The following is an 18808-nucleotide window of genomic DNA, read 5'->3' as shown; positions in this document are numbered from 1 at the left end:
CTTATATGACAGGCTAACAACATTCTCACTAGCTTTGTTAATTATACAGTAGCTCACACAAAACGTTTCAGCATAGTTTCAGGATGATTTTTATTTGGTCATTTTTGGTGTTCGATATATCTATTGAAAACAGATATGTTGTAGGCTTACCTAGTGCAGTACTAACATCATGTTTTTTTATTAATATTGAGGGATTCAGTTGTATGGTGCTTCCTGTGTAAAAATGTGGACATGCTGCAGTTGCCATGTCCTTTACAAATTGTTGACACTGATTATCAGTAATCGATTAATCATTTAAAGGGGCAATGTGTAATTCCTGGCCACATGCTCCAAAAAAATAGGGGGCAGCAGTTCATCTCCTCCAACCCTCAATGCAATGGCACTGTTCAAGATTGTGTACAGTTAGACATGGTTAATAAACCTCAAAAACGTATAGTGAAGTTTCCAAACTTCCAATCTTATCTCACCTCATAACAGGAATGCCAAGTGGTAACAATATGATGACCCGATGAACGGACGTATGGACGATGAAACCGTCCATGCAATCAAAATTTACTGTCATCAGTTTTAAAAATAAAAATTGGTACGGTTTGTGTAGTCATTAGTTGCACTAAAGATATGTTTATAACAAACAAACACAGAAAACAATAGGGTCTCAGTCTCTACCTACCTCTTAAAGTCAAGATAACCATTCACCCACATCCCACAGTTAATACTTTATATTACATGTGCACATATGAATGTAAATGCTATTAGACAGTATATACTAAGATATTTGTTTGTTTTGTGTGTAGTGTGTTCAGTGAATTCATGATTTCATATATTATCTAATTTTTCAAGCAGAGTAACAACAAAATGTATCACATCACTGTGTTTCCAGCACTGTTCTCACCAAATACCAATTAAGTTAGAAACGTGGCATACACCAATCGCACACATTTAATGACATAAGATTTTTCTTTTCACTCTAGTAGCAATTATGACACATTGTAATTTTTCCTGCCTATAGAGAGGTTGCATGTTGGCTGCATGTGTTCCAGATCCCCAATTAAAAACCAAACACAGAACAAACTTGAGGAAACGTTTGCCTATAAATGAAGCTGCAATAACACACTGTCATCTCAAAGTATGTCTGTCTTTGTGTTTCCATGTAGGTGGAGGACACACAAGTGGCACAGCTGCATTCTGGTTCCAGATTCTGTTCGACGTGGATTATCTGGACCAGGAGAAGCCTGTGGAAATGGTTTAGAAACAAGAGGCAAGTGTTTCTTTTCTTTCCTGACATATTATATTCTCTATTGTCAGCTGCTGCTATACCACCATTTCAAGCTTTCCTCTTCCATCTATTTACTATCCTTATTTAATGAGACCTAATAGCCCTTTCAGATCTGCTCCTTTAACAATCAAGTGATGGAAACATAAAAGACGGAGGCAATTTGTCCAGAGAGTGTGACGAGATGAACCTTTCCATCTGTTTTCTTGATGATCTCATCATAACACTGGTTTTTTATTAATGAATACAGCTAGTCAGATGGTCACAAGCACATTTTAGCAGCAGGTTGAAAGAACAATCAGCCTTGTTGCTTGCAATACACATACAGTGTGGACTGACTCACATACAATAAAGTTTAAGAGAAAACAGGATCAAAAACATGGTAACCGAACAACACTAGCAAAAGGTACTTAACTTGTAAGTTTCGGCACCTTGACGTAGTAGTCGTACAAGTGTACGGAGACGATCTGGCGTTGGTGTTGTGGGAGACCCTGATATGATATGTATATGGATATTGAGCTGTGGAGACAGATGGTAGATTGGAGACAGGTGTGCCGGTGATCAGCAGCAGGCGGGAAACCACGGAGCCAGACCAGAAGACATACAAACACATATCCAGAGACGAGTCGGGGACATACAAGACACACTAGGGAAGAAGAGTACAACAGAGAACACAGGGCTGGGGAGGATAAGGTGGCTGACTACCACAAATGTAACACAATAGCAAAGCTATAAACAAAAATTATTCCTAATCAATTTAAATAAACTTTGTCACTTGTGACTTAAACCGTTTTAAATAAACCTTGCTTCCCCTAAATGGATAAAAATATTTATACAAATGTTCTAACAAATGTTTTCATTTCCACAAATGAATGCACCCACTGTAAAATATTTCAGTACCATGTATTTTCCTAACAAAATATTGGCACATAAGGTGCATTGGATATGCATTTGTGTATTAATCACATATTTTTGTGCATTTATTCAACAGTTATTTTTACAACATTCTCTAGGTGAACGTGGATTGTTGGGATAACAATCCACAATATATAGTTTCACATACATTGTGATACTGTATATTATGGGGGGTGAAACTAGCTTAGGCTATACAGTAAATGCTGTGGCATGCGGCATTAGTCAATGCTTTGTATACAACAATAAATACATACAATATATTTGCAATATAGTATATTAATATAATGATAGTTATATACCAGTACAGATACAGTGGTGTGAAAAAGTGTTTGCCCCCTTCCTGATTTCTTATTTTTTTGCACGTTTGTCACACTTAAAAGTTTCAGATCATCAATTTAATTTAAATATTAGTCAAAGATAACACAAGTAAACACAAAATGCAGGTTGTTATTATTAAGGGAAAACAAAATCCAAACCTACATGGCCCTGTGGGAAAAAGTGATTGCCCCACCTGTTAAAACCTAACTTAACTGTGGTTTATCACACCTGAGTTCAATTTCTCTAGCCACACCCTAGGGGTGATTACTGCCACACCTGTTCTCAATCAAGAAATCACTTAAATAGGACCTGCCTGACAAAGTGAAGTAGACCAAAAGATCTTCAAAAGCTAGACATCATGCCGAGATCCAAAGAAATTCAGAAACAAATGAGAAAGAAAGTAATTGATATCTAGCAGTCTGGACAAGGTTATAAAGCCATTTCTAAAGCATTGGGACTCGAGCGAACCACAGTGAGAGCCATTATCCACAAATGGCGGAAACATGGAACAGTGGTGAACCTTCCCAGGAGTGGCCGGCCAACCAAAATTACCCCAAGAGCGCAGCGACAAATCATCCAAGAGGTCACAAAAGACCCCACAACAACATCCAAAGAACTGCAGGCCTCACTTGCCTCAGTTAAGGTCAGTGTTCATGACTCCACCATAAGAACGAGACTGGGCAAAAAGGGCCTGCATGGCAGAGCTCCAAGACGAAAACCACTGCTGAGCAAAAAGAACATTAAGGCTCGTCTCATTTTTGCCAGAAAACATCTTGATGATCCCCAATGCTTTTGTGGACTGATGAGACAAAAGTTTAACTTTTTGGAAGGTGTGTGTCCCATTACATCTGGTGTAAAAGTAACACCGCATTTCAGAAAAAGAACATCATACCAACAGTAAAATATGGTTGTGGTAGTGTGATGGTCTGGGACTGTTTTGCTGCTTCAGGACCTGGAAGACTTGCTGTGATAAATGGTACTATGAATTCTGCTGTCTACCAAAAACTCCTGAAAGAAAATGTCCGACCATCTGTTCGTGACCTCATGCTGACGCGAACTTGGGTTCTGCAGCAGTGACAATGATCCAAAACACACCAGCAAGTCCACCTCTGAATGGCTGAAGAAGAACAAAATGAAGACTTTGGAGTGGCCTAGTCAAAGTCCTAACCTGAGTCCTATTGAGATGCTGTGGCAAAACCCTCCAATGTGGCTGAATTACAACAATTCTGCAAAGATGAGTGGGCCAAAATTCCTCCACAGCGCTGTAAAAGACTCATTGCAAGTTATCGCTAAACGCTTGATTGCAGTTGTTGCTGCTAAGGGTGGCCCAACCAGTTATTAGGTTTAGGGGGCAATCACTATTTCACACAGGGCCATGTAGGTTTGGATTTTGTTTTCTCTTAATAATAACGACCTTCATTTAAAAACTGCATGTTGTGGTTACTTGTGTTATCTTTGACTAATATTTAAATTAGTTTGATCTGAAACATTTAAGTGTGACAAACATGCAAAAAAATAAGAAATCAGGACGGGGGCAAACACTTTTTCACACCACTGTACCTCAATTTGTTCTCAATTTACTGGCTTTTATTACTGTTTTTTAAATATAATTTGCTATTTGAGTGATGCCACTCCACACTGCTGGGCATGGCATGATTCCTGTTTAAGTGAAAAACATTTTTTCCATTAGGGAGATATTTTCCTCTTTAGTCATACAACCTATTGTGATGTGTTGTGATGATTGTCTTCAGTATGTCCCATATTGCAGAATTACCTGTACCATGATATAATCATTACTGTTGGAAGCATATCATAAGTATTGTATAGTGTCCCTGTGATTACCCCTAACTGATTGTGCCCTGTGAGTGTGTTGTGTTTCTAGACTGTGCAGATTCCTGTGTACTGTCCTTTGTCAGAGAACTGTGTTTCTGAGTGGAGTTGTGAAAACAACTGCCACTGGTCCAAATCATTAAAAAGCCAGTGTTAATTGGATCATTTCAGACTTGTTTAGAGGAGAGAAAATGCCCCATAAAAATGGCTGTTCTATCTAATTTACTGATGCGATCTAAGTGAAGTTTTCAGTGGCTTTCTGTGCCGCCTTGAGAACTTTCTAGCAGTTCTGCTCTACCATTGCTTTTTTTTTTTTTTTTTTTTTTTTTTGCAGTATAATTATGACTGACATTTCTCAAGTGAATTTCTATGATTTTTTTTGGTGAGGATGGGAAAAGTGTAGTGTACCCAGGTTAAGAGCAAGCCTCATTGACCTTTAGAGCTTCCTATTTGAATATGATTAGAAAATGACTAAGTTAAATACCTGTGACATTTCAAAAACTGAAGTATGAGTTTGGAATTTGCAGTCGATAGAAATACACAGAATTTATCCAGGGTTTACTTTTACTCAGTGGATGTCTGAACCACTTCAATGAAAAGGACATATAAATGTCAAATTGGGGCATAATTAGGACACGGTAATTGGGAATAGGGCCATATTAGGGGCATAGAGACACTGAATAAGGGCATATCAAAGATTTAATGACAGTAAGTTATAGCATGGGTTTCTCAGTTATGTTATTCAAGGACCTTTAAAGATGCTCCATTGCCCTGCCAGAGCTCTCTATATGCTATCATCCACCCACACACAACACAAAGTATAATACAATCTGATTTAGACTACTGATATGATAAAGCTGTAGCTTTATTTCCTTTTGTTGTGTTCATCTAAGTACTCTTGTACGCAGTTTCTATGTAATGATGATTTCAACATTCATTTAAGTCCAATTACACATTGTGCTTTATTCATTTTCTATTTTCCATTTTGGAACTCTTCTTGCTTTTCTGTTTTGCTGTTTGAAATTTAGATTTCCTTAACACAAATGTCAGTTACACTCATAATATTCAACACTGTGTTATTTTCCATACACTTTGTATTCACTGTAGTTGGTGTATTCACATCCTGTGGGACGGGTGTGTGAGATGGTCTTTACTTCAAATGTTTCTATTCATTGGGAAACTGAATATGAACAAACAAGTTGTGCAGCATTATCATGTCAGACACTCATCCTGTTCCACTGCAAAATATAGGTTGGCTCTCACCTTCTCCTCTGCATTTTTCATCAGTCTGTCTAAGTCAATAAACCTAAACTTACATGTTACATTTAATATGTTTAAAGCCATATGTGAATTTTTATTATTATTATTATTATTATTAATTTTGTTATCACACAACCCTCTGAAAGATAAGCGGGTATAGATAATGGATGAATGGAGGAATCAACAAATTTGTAAATGACTACAAGATTAGTTATTGTATGTATAAAACACTTACAAATTATTGAATTAATTACTACACATTAACATATAAAATTATTACGAAAACATTTAAGAATAAAAAGAGGAAAGTATCCTTATCCTATCAACCATATGCTCACTCTGTTGACTCACAGCATAAAGTGCTGCATGGTAAAACATGATAAAGACGTAGTCCTATTTAAGAGCACTGTGCTGTCTGTCTTCTGGCCACAAACAGCCAATCGAAGTGTTTCCCTACTGACTGTTAAGGCATTTGCTGTGACTCTGTGTGTCACATTTCTGGCAGGTTGACATAAGAAGTTACCAGAAACTCAGTTTCCCAACATTTCCTTGAGACCCTCTCTTTTCTGCTCTGCCTCCGTACATTCGTGGAGCCATACAACTCAGGATAACTCCAAACTCTTCCACGAGTTGTAACATTTTTAGTTCCCCTTTGCCTCTGTTTGTGCCGCTTAGTGCAAATCGGCATCTGTTCCCCATTCGCATTTTTTTCATTGACTTTGTTTGTTTTCATGCTGCATCCAAATATCTCTGAATGACAGCATTTCAACACATTTGCTTTGGAAATTGGGGTTTGCATCCACATGAGCTGGTGGATGTAAATGCATCAAACCATAAACTTTGTATTGTGTGTATTGTACTGAACTTTGGGTGAAACCATACTTCACGCTTACTTACAAGTACCTACAGTAGTTTTTATTTGTAGCATCATCAGTGACATTCTGGCTAAACTAACACTAACTGAGAGGCAACACCAGGCAAACAACCACTGTAGAAACCTCTTTTACCTTGAGGTAAGCATCATTTTGGTTGCCAGGTTGGCTTTCTTGGGAGAAATACAGTGTGTTACAGAGTGTTGGTTGAAAATTGGAAGTTGTAGAAGAAATACTGAACAGCCCTGGGAAACTGGTAGATGGCTAGTGATGATGAAACATTCAAATAGCAGTTACAGAACATTTCAAATAGCAGCCAGGGATTTTCCACCCAGTCAGGACCAGTGAGATTACTGGATACATTGGCTCAGGCATGTACTGTAAGGTTAGGATCAGGGCCAAGTTTCAGATACAGGCATGCAATTGGGTTTGTGGTGTACAGAGCCAATATGCCTTTGGCCTGAGTAAGTGCTTCCTCCCATCTCAGTGTGTGTCCCATGTCAGATGCAAGGCTGCATGTTGAATGATTGCTAATGTCTGACAAAGTGTAAAACAAATGGAGGGTTGTGGTACATACACTGACCTGACATGCCAGGGGTCATGAATAAGAGTCATTACTACATAAGACTAGATTTGCCAAAACAGGAAATCTTTCACTAAATAGAACAGGCAATTCTGGAAAGCCACTATGAAGTTGTAGCTGATAACTTGGAGTGGGGAATGAGCTAATGGATTTCATACTAACTACAACACACTGTGTTTAAATTCAGCCAACTTGTGGCTCATAACCAGCTGGATGTGTTATATCCCTCCCTGAGTAGAACTGGAATTATTCAATAGCAAATTAGTCATGGTGATGATCTTTTGCTGCAGGAAAAATGTGACTTAAATGCCATGATGAATCCAATCCACATCACTCTTCACAAGGCACCACATAGAAGAACACTATACAAACAGTATGACTGAATTAACATAAAGATTTTTTATTTGATGGGAGAGAAACTTTTAAGGATGTCTTTTGCCTAAAGGTCTACAACATTACCACAGAAAAGATTTAAAAAGTATGGAGTGTGACAAGCCTCTTCAAAGCTTGTCCTTTCAACTGGCCCTCAAAAATATTCACCTTTCTAAGTAAATGTATAATTAAAGATGATCCCTGTCAGTGGCAGAGACACCGTGACAAAAAATTTTAACATTTGTGAGAGGAGATGACGTGAAAGGCCACACAAATGGGTTTGGGCAACCAGCAGCTGAAATTATTATGTTAAAAATGGACAGCTCCCAGTTCAAAAGCAGAATGTCAGTACTTGGAGTGCTATGCTAATAAAAGACACTAGGGATGACAGAATGGGGTTGTCACTGGTGGAGTAGGTTGGGTAAGAGAGGCCAGTCACAGTAAATTGACAGAACTAAATATCAACAGGGACACATAATTTTTCCCTCAGTGGTGATAATTGGACTAATACTGTAGCAGCTGTTAGTGATTAGTTTGTTTTTCATAGAAAATAAGATTCACCTTTGAAGCTTCATCATAATACCATTGCTCTTAATAAACACTTGTATTAATAAAATATAATGTCTTTTTTTATAACTGTGATTGTGAATGTTACATAAAGGTACTTTAATAATAGCTAAATTAATAGCTATCATCTCCCTTGCAGTGCCTTTGTAGAGGCCTTGTATGTAAATGACCATCCCACACATTCTTAGCAAACATGTAGAAACCCAACAGTTTCTGTCAGAGGGCAAAATTTAAAAGTCAAATAGAAATCAATAAAATGGATTAAAGGCATGTTTGTATATCAGTGAATCCTCAAAGACATTGAGGCGTTGGGGGGAGGAGATATTTCCTTGCTTTACTTAAATGTGAGAGTGTCCGTGAGAGAACAATGTATCTGAACATTGGAATGTCCTGTGTTGTGTGTCTGTCTGCTTTTATTTCTTGTTTAAGGAAGACACAGTCCAATCAACTGCTCCAGTCCAATCAGTGGCACCTGAGAAAGCTGCAAAAGTCCCTTCCTCCACCTCCCTCTCTCTCCTGAGACAGCAGACTCTGCACGAGTGTCCACACACCTACTCATTTGTGCTTTGTTGTCCTTTTTATTTAATTCATTAAATTAACTCAGATTAGGTTTATCACTATTTTTGAGGTTCCTCACTTGCTTCCCTCTTAGCCACTGCTCTGACACTCACCAAATGATTATTCCCTCCAAACATCCGTGCCAAGTACCATGCAGACTGAAATATCAGTGTTGGAAATTCTGAAAATTATTCCTTTCCCACCTTGTGGCTCTGCTGATTATTGTAATTCAAATGTCTTTATCTGGGGAGTGTTTGACTTAAGTATACCACTAGATTGACAACATTACTGACACTATTTACATCCTCCAAAAATGAGTCTGTGTTACTTTTTCTTTTGTTTTCAACTTGGCATTATGATACATGAAATGTGAGAAATGTGGCATGGCGTGTGTTCTTGTGAGAGCCATATCTTAAGAATACTAACTACTGTAAATTTCCTTCTTACACAACAGGTTCCCTCTGTAGAATAGATGAGTAGACTTAGTAGCGCCTTGCTGCATATATTTGCATAGTAATGAGGGTTCCTGTGACACCAGAACAATGTCTTTGCTTTATGATGTGTATTTTCTTAAGACATTTGTGTGAACATATAGATATTTGCTTATTGATGCACTTTTAACTTAAACCTAATTGCATAGCTTGCGTTGCATAATTATGATTATTATACTAGAATATTGAGCAATGCACTCTTTGTTTTGCACCTTAATAATCTATCCAACTGTCTGTCAGACATAACCCCCCATTTGATGTCTCAGACGCTGGTCTTATTTTGGCAAAAACTGAATCATGCATTTGTGTGTCTCAGCACTTAATCAATTGTGCTGCTTGGTCTAAGAAATGCACCACAAGGCTCAACATGCAAGTTTGGGACACAAAAGATTTCCGTCTCTGAAAGGATATTTAATTAGTGTGATTTCAACAAAACATAAAGCTACAGGCTAGCCCTGGCATCTGTATCATTCTTTGGGGGATTAGATGTTCAATTGTTTTTTGTGAAATAGGAGACTCAACAATTTTTACGTTGTATTTTTTATTTGTTTTTTTGCTTTATTATGTACTTGTTCTGATGTAGCTTTCATATAGATTTTTTTTCAGCTACAGCTAGCTCTGTCTTTTCTGATTAAGAGTGGCCTTGCGTCGTTGACAGTTTTCATTTTCATGTAAGAGATATGACTGAATTGCAAAACACATGTTCGGGGGTATTTTCTAAAGTTATCAAAAGCAGCCACATTGGACTGGAAGGTGTTTAGTAACAGAAATGACCCATCTGGTCTTGCTGTGTGTGCTAAGTAATTATTCCTAGTACACATAGGCACATATTGCAGCTACAGTACTGGGTTGTGATGTCTTTATTCCTCTTTGATCAGATACTGATACTCGATTCGATAGTGTATACATCATTCTGTCAAAAGTATTTAGCTTTCACATTAATCTGTTATTGTGAATGCCTTGTTTTTATTCAATAAATCATAGTTATCTGAAAAAGTCTGATAAAGGTGTTGTGCTTGAAGGTTGAATTAGCATTTCACTAGATCTTAACATGAAAGCTCCACAGGGATATTCTTTATAGCTATGACTTACGAGTTATGACTAGTCTTTTCTTTCTGAGACATTCAACCTCATAAAAATAGATCTTTCCCTCCATGTTGCTGTTCAAACAAACTGTGAATGTGAATGTGACCTAATGCTTAAATCAGGTATTAGGTCAGGAAAATTCTAGCACAGATAAGCATAAAAATATCTGTAGGGAGATTTAAAACAATACCAATGACTGAACGTTAACTTGGTGAGATGTGATCTGTGTGTGCATTGTCTGTATAATTGGAGTGACACTCTTGCCTCCCCCTGTGTTTGCAGGAGTCAGTTGTGTTGAGGAGAGCGGTATGTCGGCCAATATGACAGAATGCCTTCGGTGGGCTGGCCCGTTGCCCCCTCAGATAAGAGAGTGCCGGGTGGCTTGCAAGGATGACTGCACTCTAACTGCATGGTCCAAGTTCTCTGAATGCTCTGGATGTGGCAGCTCCCGCAGTCGCAAGCGCTCACTCACAGGTAAAGACTCTACTTTTATTCAGATTGTGATATGCAGGTATAACTCAAGGCAATGGTTTCATCTGAACCTGTGGAATGATTGGATCCCTAGGTCAAGGCTTCTCACATTGATTGGAAAATCTCAAGACCTCTTTACTACTAGAACCGTGTAGTATGGAAACATAAAGAAGTCACCTTCGACACTCATTCCAAAAGTAACTCAAATACATTCCTTGATCTTCTGGGTTGCAGGATATTCCTCATGCACTGAAAAGCCCTTGCACTTTGACATACATACTGCAATCCAGTCCAACCTCTTTTCCCGTTCTGGTTCTGTTACTGTAGCTTTCTGCTGTCCCTGTAGTTTTATGTCAGGTCTAAATTAGGTCTCCCACAGCTTGTAATCCGTTATTTCAGTGCAGATGGCAAAATCTGAATTACTCGCTGTGGTTGCAGACCAGGCTGGATGCTATTTGTCTTCATGAATATTTGATCCGATGCCGGAGGGGTTGTAGTAAACATACCCTGTCTCCTTCTATAATGCTCTTAGAATCGAACACATGGAATCAGCCTTAACTCAGTGGTGGGTTTTATTTGGGAACAGTGTGTGCTCATGTTCAGAGGGTTGTAATGGTCATAATAGGTCAATATTTCAACTCTTTTATGCCAACTTTAACACTTGCTTAAATTTCTCTGCCAGGTAAATTGATAGAAAGCGAACCCACTGTGGGTCTTAAGCTCTAGTATGTGGTTAAGGAAGTTGGCAGCTTACCAAGGCCTCTGCTTAGATAATACAGCTATGTTGAAAAGCCTCCTTGAGCCATATTACAGTATGTTCTGCATGTCTAAACTGAAAGGCCAAAAGGCAATTTAAAAAAATGCTTCAGTTGTAGTGCATGTCTCTTGGATTTCCTAGAAGTGGAGAAAGAAAAACATCTCCATCAACTAAAGTCAAAATGTCAGTGGATTGGCAGAAGTAAAGGCTGCTACAACTACATTCATACAGACAACCCTGGCAACTAGTGTGAACCAGCCCTATTACTAATACATGGAAATATGGTTGGAAATTGGAAAGGTGTTCATGCTAGACAAAGTACACAACACAAGGAATGTAATTCTCTAGTTTGCATAAAGCACATTATGACAGGTGTGCCCAGAGTTTCGTACATATCCTTTTTGTGTTGTCATAATTTAACATCCTCCCTCATATCACGGCACTTATTACCCATTACAAAGGTGTGTTTACAAACAAAACAAATTGAGGGCTTGAAAGGAGTAAGACATAAAATGAGCAGCCACGCCTCAGCACTGTGTTACTGTTTACTTTTTTGTCAGCTACTGACACCCCAACCTGCCCCTTCTCACTCTCCTACACACACACACACACACACACACACACACACACACACACACACACACACACACACACACACGTAAATCATTGGATTTGTACTATACAGATTTGATGTTACACCTCTGACTTTAAATTTCTCACTCAGAAGCCCATGTGATTATTATACTACATGTAGAGTTTGGATGTTCTCTGTGTGTTTGACTGGCTTTCCTACTGTTGTCCAAAGCCACTTGAACTTTGAACTGGAGACTGTAAATTGACCAGTTGGCATGAATGAGAAAACATACTGTTTACGTGACATTGTAGCCATATTAGGGCAGCATGGGTTAACACTGTCACTCTAAAGCAAGAACGTTCTTGATCCACAGGGCGGTTGCAGCCTTTCTGCAAGGGATTTGTATGTTTATCTCATGCAGGCTTCCTCCAGGTGCTCCAGTTCCCTCCCACAGTCTCTTACGTACCTGATGATTCTAAATTTCCCATAGGTGTGAATATGTTTGTCTGTCTATGTGTTTCTGTCTACTGATAGACTGGTGACCTGTCCAGAATACACACCACGCTCTTGCCCAATGTGTGCCTGGCTTGCCTCATTTGGTCACTTCCCTTCTTTCTTTTTGGCTGGTTGCTAGTGGCTTCAGAGACCCAGGTGTATTTAGTGCTCATTTAGAGCAGCATTGGAGAGCATTGGAGGTCAAGAACCTAGCTACTGTTGCACTGAGAGAGAGCTTACACCTGTTTGCCTACTTGTCTTTTGCTGAAAACTGTTAAGGCACAAAACAACAAAAGTTGAACAAGAATGGCTTTGATGAACACCATAGGGGTGACTGTGGCGACCTTGGGCAAGATACTGAACCCCAAGTTGCTCCTGAAGGCTGTGCCTTCGGTGTGTGAGTGTGAATGATTAGTTTCTTTGATCTGATGAGCAGTTGGCACATGCGATCAGTGTATGAATGTGTGTGAATGGGGCGAATGACATGTAAGCGCTTTGAGTGGTCGGAAGACTAGAAAGGCGCTATACAAGTACAGTCCACTTACCATTTACCATTTGCGCTGGCCTCTCGTGGGGACCGTGCTGAGCTAGCCACTGATGCCAACTCGAGGTAAGCCTCAAACAACCCACTGCCAGCCAGCGTTCTATTTCTTTTCTTTAGGCATTACTATATTCTTTCACACACATGCACACAAGAGAGTGACCATAGCCCAGACACTAAAAAAGAGCCAGTCATTCTCGTAAAGCCCCTTTTCCACCATGCGCAGTATCGGCAGTTAAGAGAATGGATTGGTATTAGCCCTGTGATACAGTGGTCAGAGGTGTTGCATGTTGCTTCCCTGCCTGTTGTTGAATGCATGCTGGGATAGACCCCTTAACCACTTAAATCAAAACTTGTGACTCCTTCTCAGCCACAGTTGCAATCACCGCCTCTATACACTGATATGATCCTTGGCAGATGATTTACATCTTTAAAAGTGCTGCAAGTAACATTTTTAAACATCAGTAATCATCTTTAACTGATACTGATATGTTGATATACTTACAATGAATAAATGTTGCCATGTTAGAGAAGTTTAAAGCCTCTTTCTAACATTTATCAGCAAAACACAAAATTAAGATCTTTTCACTAAACACTTAGTTCCTGTTGCAATTATGATGTCACTCCTTGTCAAGAGCTCTGAAAAACTTAAACTCAGTTTACTCTGAAAAAATGGTATAGAGGATGCCAGTCTTCTAATTTGTTTATATTAATTATACGGATGTCTTAACATTAATATGGTAATTATTTATTGATGTTCAAATGATACACATTTATGCAGATGCTGCTGTAATCTGAATCTCTCTCCTGTCAGAATAAAGGACGACTTGGGGGGGGGGGATTCAGAAAACGATACGGGCATAAATGTTTTTCCCATGGCTTTATTGGAAAGTATTGAGTTGTAGCTAATTTCTTTCTCAAGCAGCATGTTGACTGTTGTATGGGTATTCAAACGTTAAGTTCTGTGAATTTTTTCTGCCACTGATCAGAGAGCAGAGTTCGTGTGTGTGTATCTGTAAGAGCTTAACTGAAGATAAATGGTTTAGCTACACTATCCAGCTTTGTTACTCAGCCATTCAAAATTGCTCTGACTCTCTTCTTTGTCAGAGTAAGCTTTTCAAGTACCTCATGTGTGTCATTTTAGCCTGGCCTTTTATAGAAATACTGTAGTTCTAATGGTTAATTTGTTATAGGGAAGTGAATGTATGTGATTTTATGTTTCAGTTTTATCTATGCTCTTATGTATTCTCTACTTTGTGTTTTGTTTCTGCTCTTAAATTGTCTGATAATATGCTGTTATTTTAGCATTTTATTTCATTAAATTAATTAATTGTATTTATTTCAAATTTTTTTATTTCATTTTATTAAATACGCCATAAAAATAAATTGATTGGTTGAAATCCACTCCAGAGAAATCCACTCAAACTTACAAGAAAGGTGGGGGGAAAAGCTATAGTTGTAGGGAGAAGATTTCTGTGGGATTTATTATACACCTATCTAACAGTACATGGATTTTACTGTCAGGCATTATATTACAGGAGAGGTAGACTACACTAGAATAGAGAAACTTGTTCTTTTATCTTTTTTGCATGACTTGTGTTGTGAGCTATAGATATTGTAATTTGTGGAATTAGAAAATATATGTAGCAATATAAAGTCTAATAATATTAGCAGTCATGCTGTGTTAACAATATTAGCACACATTGCTTGAATGTTTTGTTTTGTAACTACCTTCAGAAGCTCTCTTGTCATTGGTGGAACAGTTGTTTATTTCAGTTTGTCTTTGAAGTCCTATATTCACACCCAGTCAAAGTTCTCTCTGCATGTCACTCTCCATGCCCACTGCACTAAAACTTAATTGGTCCTGTTGGTGAGTAACCTTGCACAGTCAGAAAACACCTCAGGTGCTTTATTTTCCATCCAGAAACAAATACTCATGAATCAATTCAGCCTGTTCAGATATGCATCAACCAATCGTTAAAACATTAAGGCGATAATGTATCTTGCAAACCTAATTACCAACTATAAAGGCTAAGCATTGCATTGCAGATGAAAAATGAAATATGATTCTGCATCAGTAGTGTTTCTAGAACAGCCGTCGTGTTTTTTTTTATCAGACCAATGACAGACCAGGGTGTGGTGCACTCATCCAATCAAGAGGAGGAAACGTTCATGTTGACATTTCACTGAAGGGGGAATCAATCATCTATTGTCTATCTATTGACATCTTTGTCAAGCTAATTCATCCGTGGCCTTGCCATTCCACAAAAAGCTAAAGCTTCCTCACTCACTCCACATTTGCAGATGCTTTTCAGCACACTTCTGGCAGTGTTACAGAGACAAAGAAGACTGGACAGTGTTATGGCTGCTAACGGAATTTTCATTTTGAAAATGACTTTTAATTAAAATGCATTATGTTAAAACAAGTTGGATGTTGCAGACTTAAATGCAAATTGTTTGTGGTGCCTGCTGGCCTTTGTGGTGCTGTCATCAGTAATGTAGTTGTCAAAGTGAAGTGATGTGGCACTGGCGCTCCTCAATCAACCACCAGCAGTGGTGTAGATTGAACAGATTGTTGGTGAATTGCAGTGTGATGGCAGTGAGTTCACACTCTGTGAGGAATGTTTGTAATCAGACCCACTTAAGAAACAGATGGGGTGCTCATTGGGCACACAGGAGGCCGAAGACACCCAGGATCCATGAAATAAATAGGGGTGCACAAGTACAGCAGGATTAGCAAAACTGCAGTGCAACTCTTTCACCAGGCTGTGTTTGTGTGTGTGTGTGTGTGTGTGTGTGTGTGTGTGTTAGTCCTGCTCTCTCTCCATCTGGCTCACATCAAGGAATTCTGTTAGCACTTCTATTTTACAGTACAAAAACAAGGTGTTTACTTTATTTATGACAATTACACAGTAATTTGCTTATTATTTGGGGATTGCAATTCATCAAAGCCACACTTGGGCATATTGAACAAAGTGTTGACTGGCTCTGTTCTTTTGGGACCAGCAGGGTTCATTTCCACCAAACAACAAGGAAATAACCACTTTCAAAGCAATACTGTATAATACCAGGTGTTCCATATATATACAACAGTTTGTCTTATTTGTTTCCTTTAAAAGCAAGACAATGTAATTTTTGAAAGAAAAAATAACACTCTTCCTCATAAATGAAAAGTTTGATTTCTACGGAATAAAACATACCCTTCCTCAATTCATTACACAGAGAGGAAGGCTGTTACAGCCTCACTTGGTCTGGTATGGCCAGTAGCTTATGGTTGCTAATGTTAGCAAACTTTAGATAGACATTACTGGGTCAGTTTGCTGACTTTATGCCTCTTCTTTACCTGTGCTACTGTTACACCACATTTCAGCATGTCACAGATAAACATTTCAATGGTTTTATCACAAATGTAAAACTAGAAGTAAACACAGGTTGCCATGTCACCATCATAATTTAGATATGTTAGCATGCTAACATAAGCTAGTTAGCACCAAACACAAAGTACAGCTGAGGTTCACAGGAATGTCATTAATTGTGAAGGTATTTGGTCATAAACCAAAGTGTTGGACACATTCAAATTTTGACCTGATGATGGAGTTAGATGCAACATTAAGGGATCACCAAAATTATTACAATTTATACTTGGGTTTGGCTTTCTTTTCCTTTAGTTGCTCATGTTATCATGGTTTAGTTCTTTATTTAAACACCTGACATATACTAAACCCTAAGAGAAACCCACAAGAATTTCATCTAAATTTTGTTTCAAAGACCACCCAGTCAATAACATCCTTTTTTTTTTTTTGGGGGGATTATCTCTCTCTGTTACATGCTATGAACTGAATGCAAGTCCTGCATGGGGGCTGGTATGCTTATCAAATGCATTATTTGATTAGTGTTGACATGCACATGAAGAGATGTTGACAGTGGTGACTCTTTCATTTTTTTGAACAGTGTATACTATAACAACACAAATTTGTTGATGACAGCAGGATGTTTAGAGCTGTCGAGAGCAGAACAACATAGCTCTTCTATACTATTCGATGATGCGAAGCAGACAATCAATCATAACAAAGATTTTTGAACAGTTGACAGCTTGACAGGGTGTATCTGTTACTTGTCCATATATTAAAAGTGACAGTGTCAGAGAGGAACACATGCCTTTCAGCTGCTATATTACTTTCCCGCTCATGCTCATCTATTAATACTCATCAGATATAATGGACAGGACTAATTATTTGAAGCCTGAAGTGAACTGTATTGAGAGGTTAGCTCTAATAGTCATAATGGAGGTCTTAAGCTTGAAATAAAAAAAATCTTTTTCACCCTCATTAGACAAAGGAGTTGGAGCTGGTATTTTGGGGTGTATATTACATTTTAAAGGACAGATTAACTGCTGAAACAATTGCTGTCAGTCCATGGTACATCTCTCCGTCCATTTTCTAATATTCATTGATAAATGTTGATGACATGATGTTTCTAGTGTAGCTACAATCACGTTTGATCTCACAGAAATATTTTTGCACCAAATTCTCATCAAATGAAGCCTCAGTAGATCACATGGCAACCCTCAAGACATATGTGTTTTGTGGGTTGTAAGGGAGAGTAGTGCAAAAAACCTCTCGCTCTATAGTACCGTTACTTGGGGTTGCCAAAAGCATTATGGGAAATATATGAAATTATTAAGTGATATAAAACGAGAAGAGGCAGACTGAGGGAAAGTGGATACACCAAAAAGAGAATTACAGCACTTAATCACAAAATAACTGAGCTGAACATCACTGACTGATGATATAAAACATGTCTGTGGACATCTGTGCAGCTCTCTATTGTCTGCTATTTCTTCACTTAAAAAGCTGTCTGTGCACCGTTGATCATTAATAATAATTAATAATAAACAGCAACCACTGTGTGCTAGTGAGAAGTCATGGATGAAAAAAGAAGATCACGAGAAAAAAGGCAACAGTTTAAGGGAAAGAACTTGCTTTTCTTTGTTTTCTCAGTGGAAGAAACATTCAGCTGAAGTTTTTACTCTTTTTGGTCTTCATGGTAACACACAATGTCTGTGCTGTACGTGCTATGCTTAAATATGGTGCATTTGCATACAAATGACATACAAAAAGTTAGAAATATAGAAATTGTGTTTCAGTGGAATAAAACGATAATCTTGTTTGTATTCTGCATTCTGCTTACACAGAATGTGTTGTTTCTATATTATGTGGAAAAACAATTACCAAGGTCTAACCTTTAGAGTGTATAGTTTTAGTGACGTAACACAGACATTAAGTGTGCACCATTCCTTTAAGAAGCTTCGAAATAAAGAAAAAATTAAAGTTTAATGTACTTTCAACTAGCACTAATCATTCCCTGTGGTCATTTAGAGTGCTTTCTGAATATGCATTACAGGGAAAAGGGTTTCCTTGCCACTGGTCATGGAGCACTTTTGACTGGATATTAATTTGTTATGTTAGTTTCCTCTAAAGGAAATAAAGTCAAATTATAGGGAAGAGCAGATTAAGATGAACCAGTGAGCAAATTAATCCAACCCCATTATCTTGGCAACAATTTGTCGTATGTGACCAGAAATTTAGATAGAGACTTTATTTTTGACTATGTCTTTGTAGAATCAAAAAGGTAAAAATTTACATTGATGATTTAATGGCTTTTTTTTCTCAGTGCAAATGTAACTTACTGTATCACAATAAAGGGTGGAATATTAGATTGGGCTAATATCACAGGCAATACATATGTAAAGTTTAGCCATGACCTGGTATGGACCATGATCTCCTAACCTGAACCAGAAACCTGGTTACTGCAGCCATTGTTGCTTTATTGGCATTACAATATA

The 18808-nt window shown here is 38.2% G+C and overlaps 1 protein-coding gene across 5 annotated transcripts in view; it reads left to right on the top strand.

Moving 5' to 3' along the window:
- thsd7ba (thrombospondin, type I, domain containing 7Ba) overlaps positions 1–18808 on the top strand; it is a 180682-nt gene that overhangs the window by 118919 nt on the left and 42955 nt on the right. For all 5 annotated transcript variants that reach the window (XM_044218072.1, XM_044218070.1, XM_044218071.1 and 2 more), the window contains 2 exons: positions 1155–1258; positions 10408–10599. In XM_044218072.1, coding sequence (XP_044074007.1) covers positions 1155–1258; positions 10408–10599 — 296 coding nt within the window. The remainder of the gene's footprint in view (positions 1–1154; positions 1259–10407; positions 10600–18808) is intronic.

The sequence above is a fragment of the Siniperca chuatsi genome, linkage group LG12, assembly GCF_020085105.1.
Source record: "Siniperca chuatsi isolate FFG_IHB_CAS linkage group LG12, ASM2008510v1, whole genome shotgun sequence".
Classification (NCBI taxonomy): domain Eukaryota; kingdom Metazoa; phylum Chordata; class Actinopteri; order Centrarchiformes; family Sinipercidae; genus Siniperca; species Siniperca chuatsi.
This window is presented reverse-complemented; position numbering and strand designations above follow the sequence as displayed.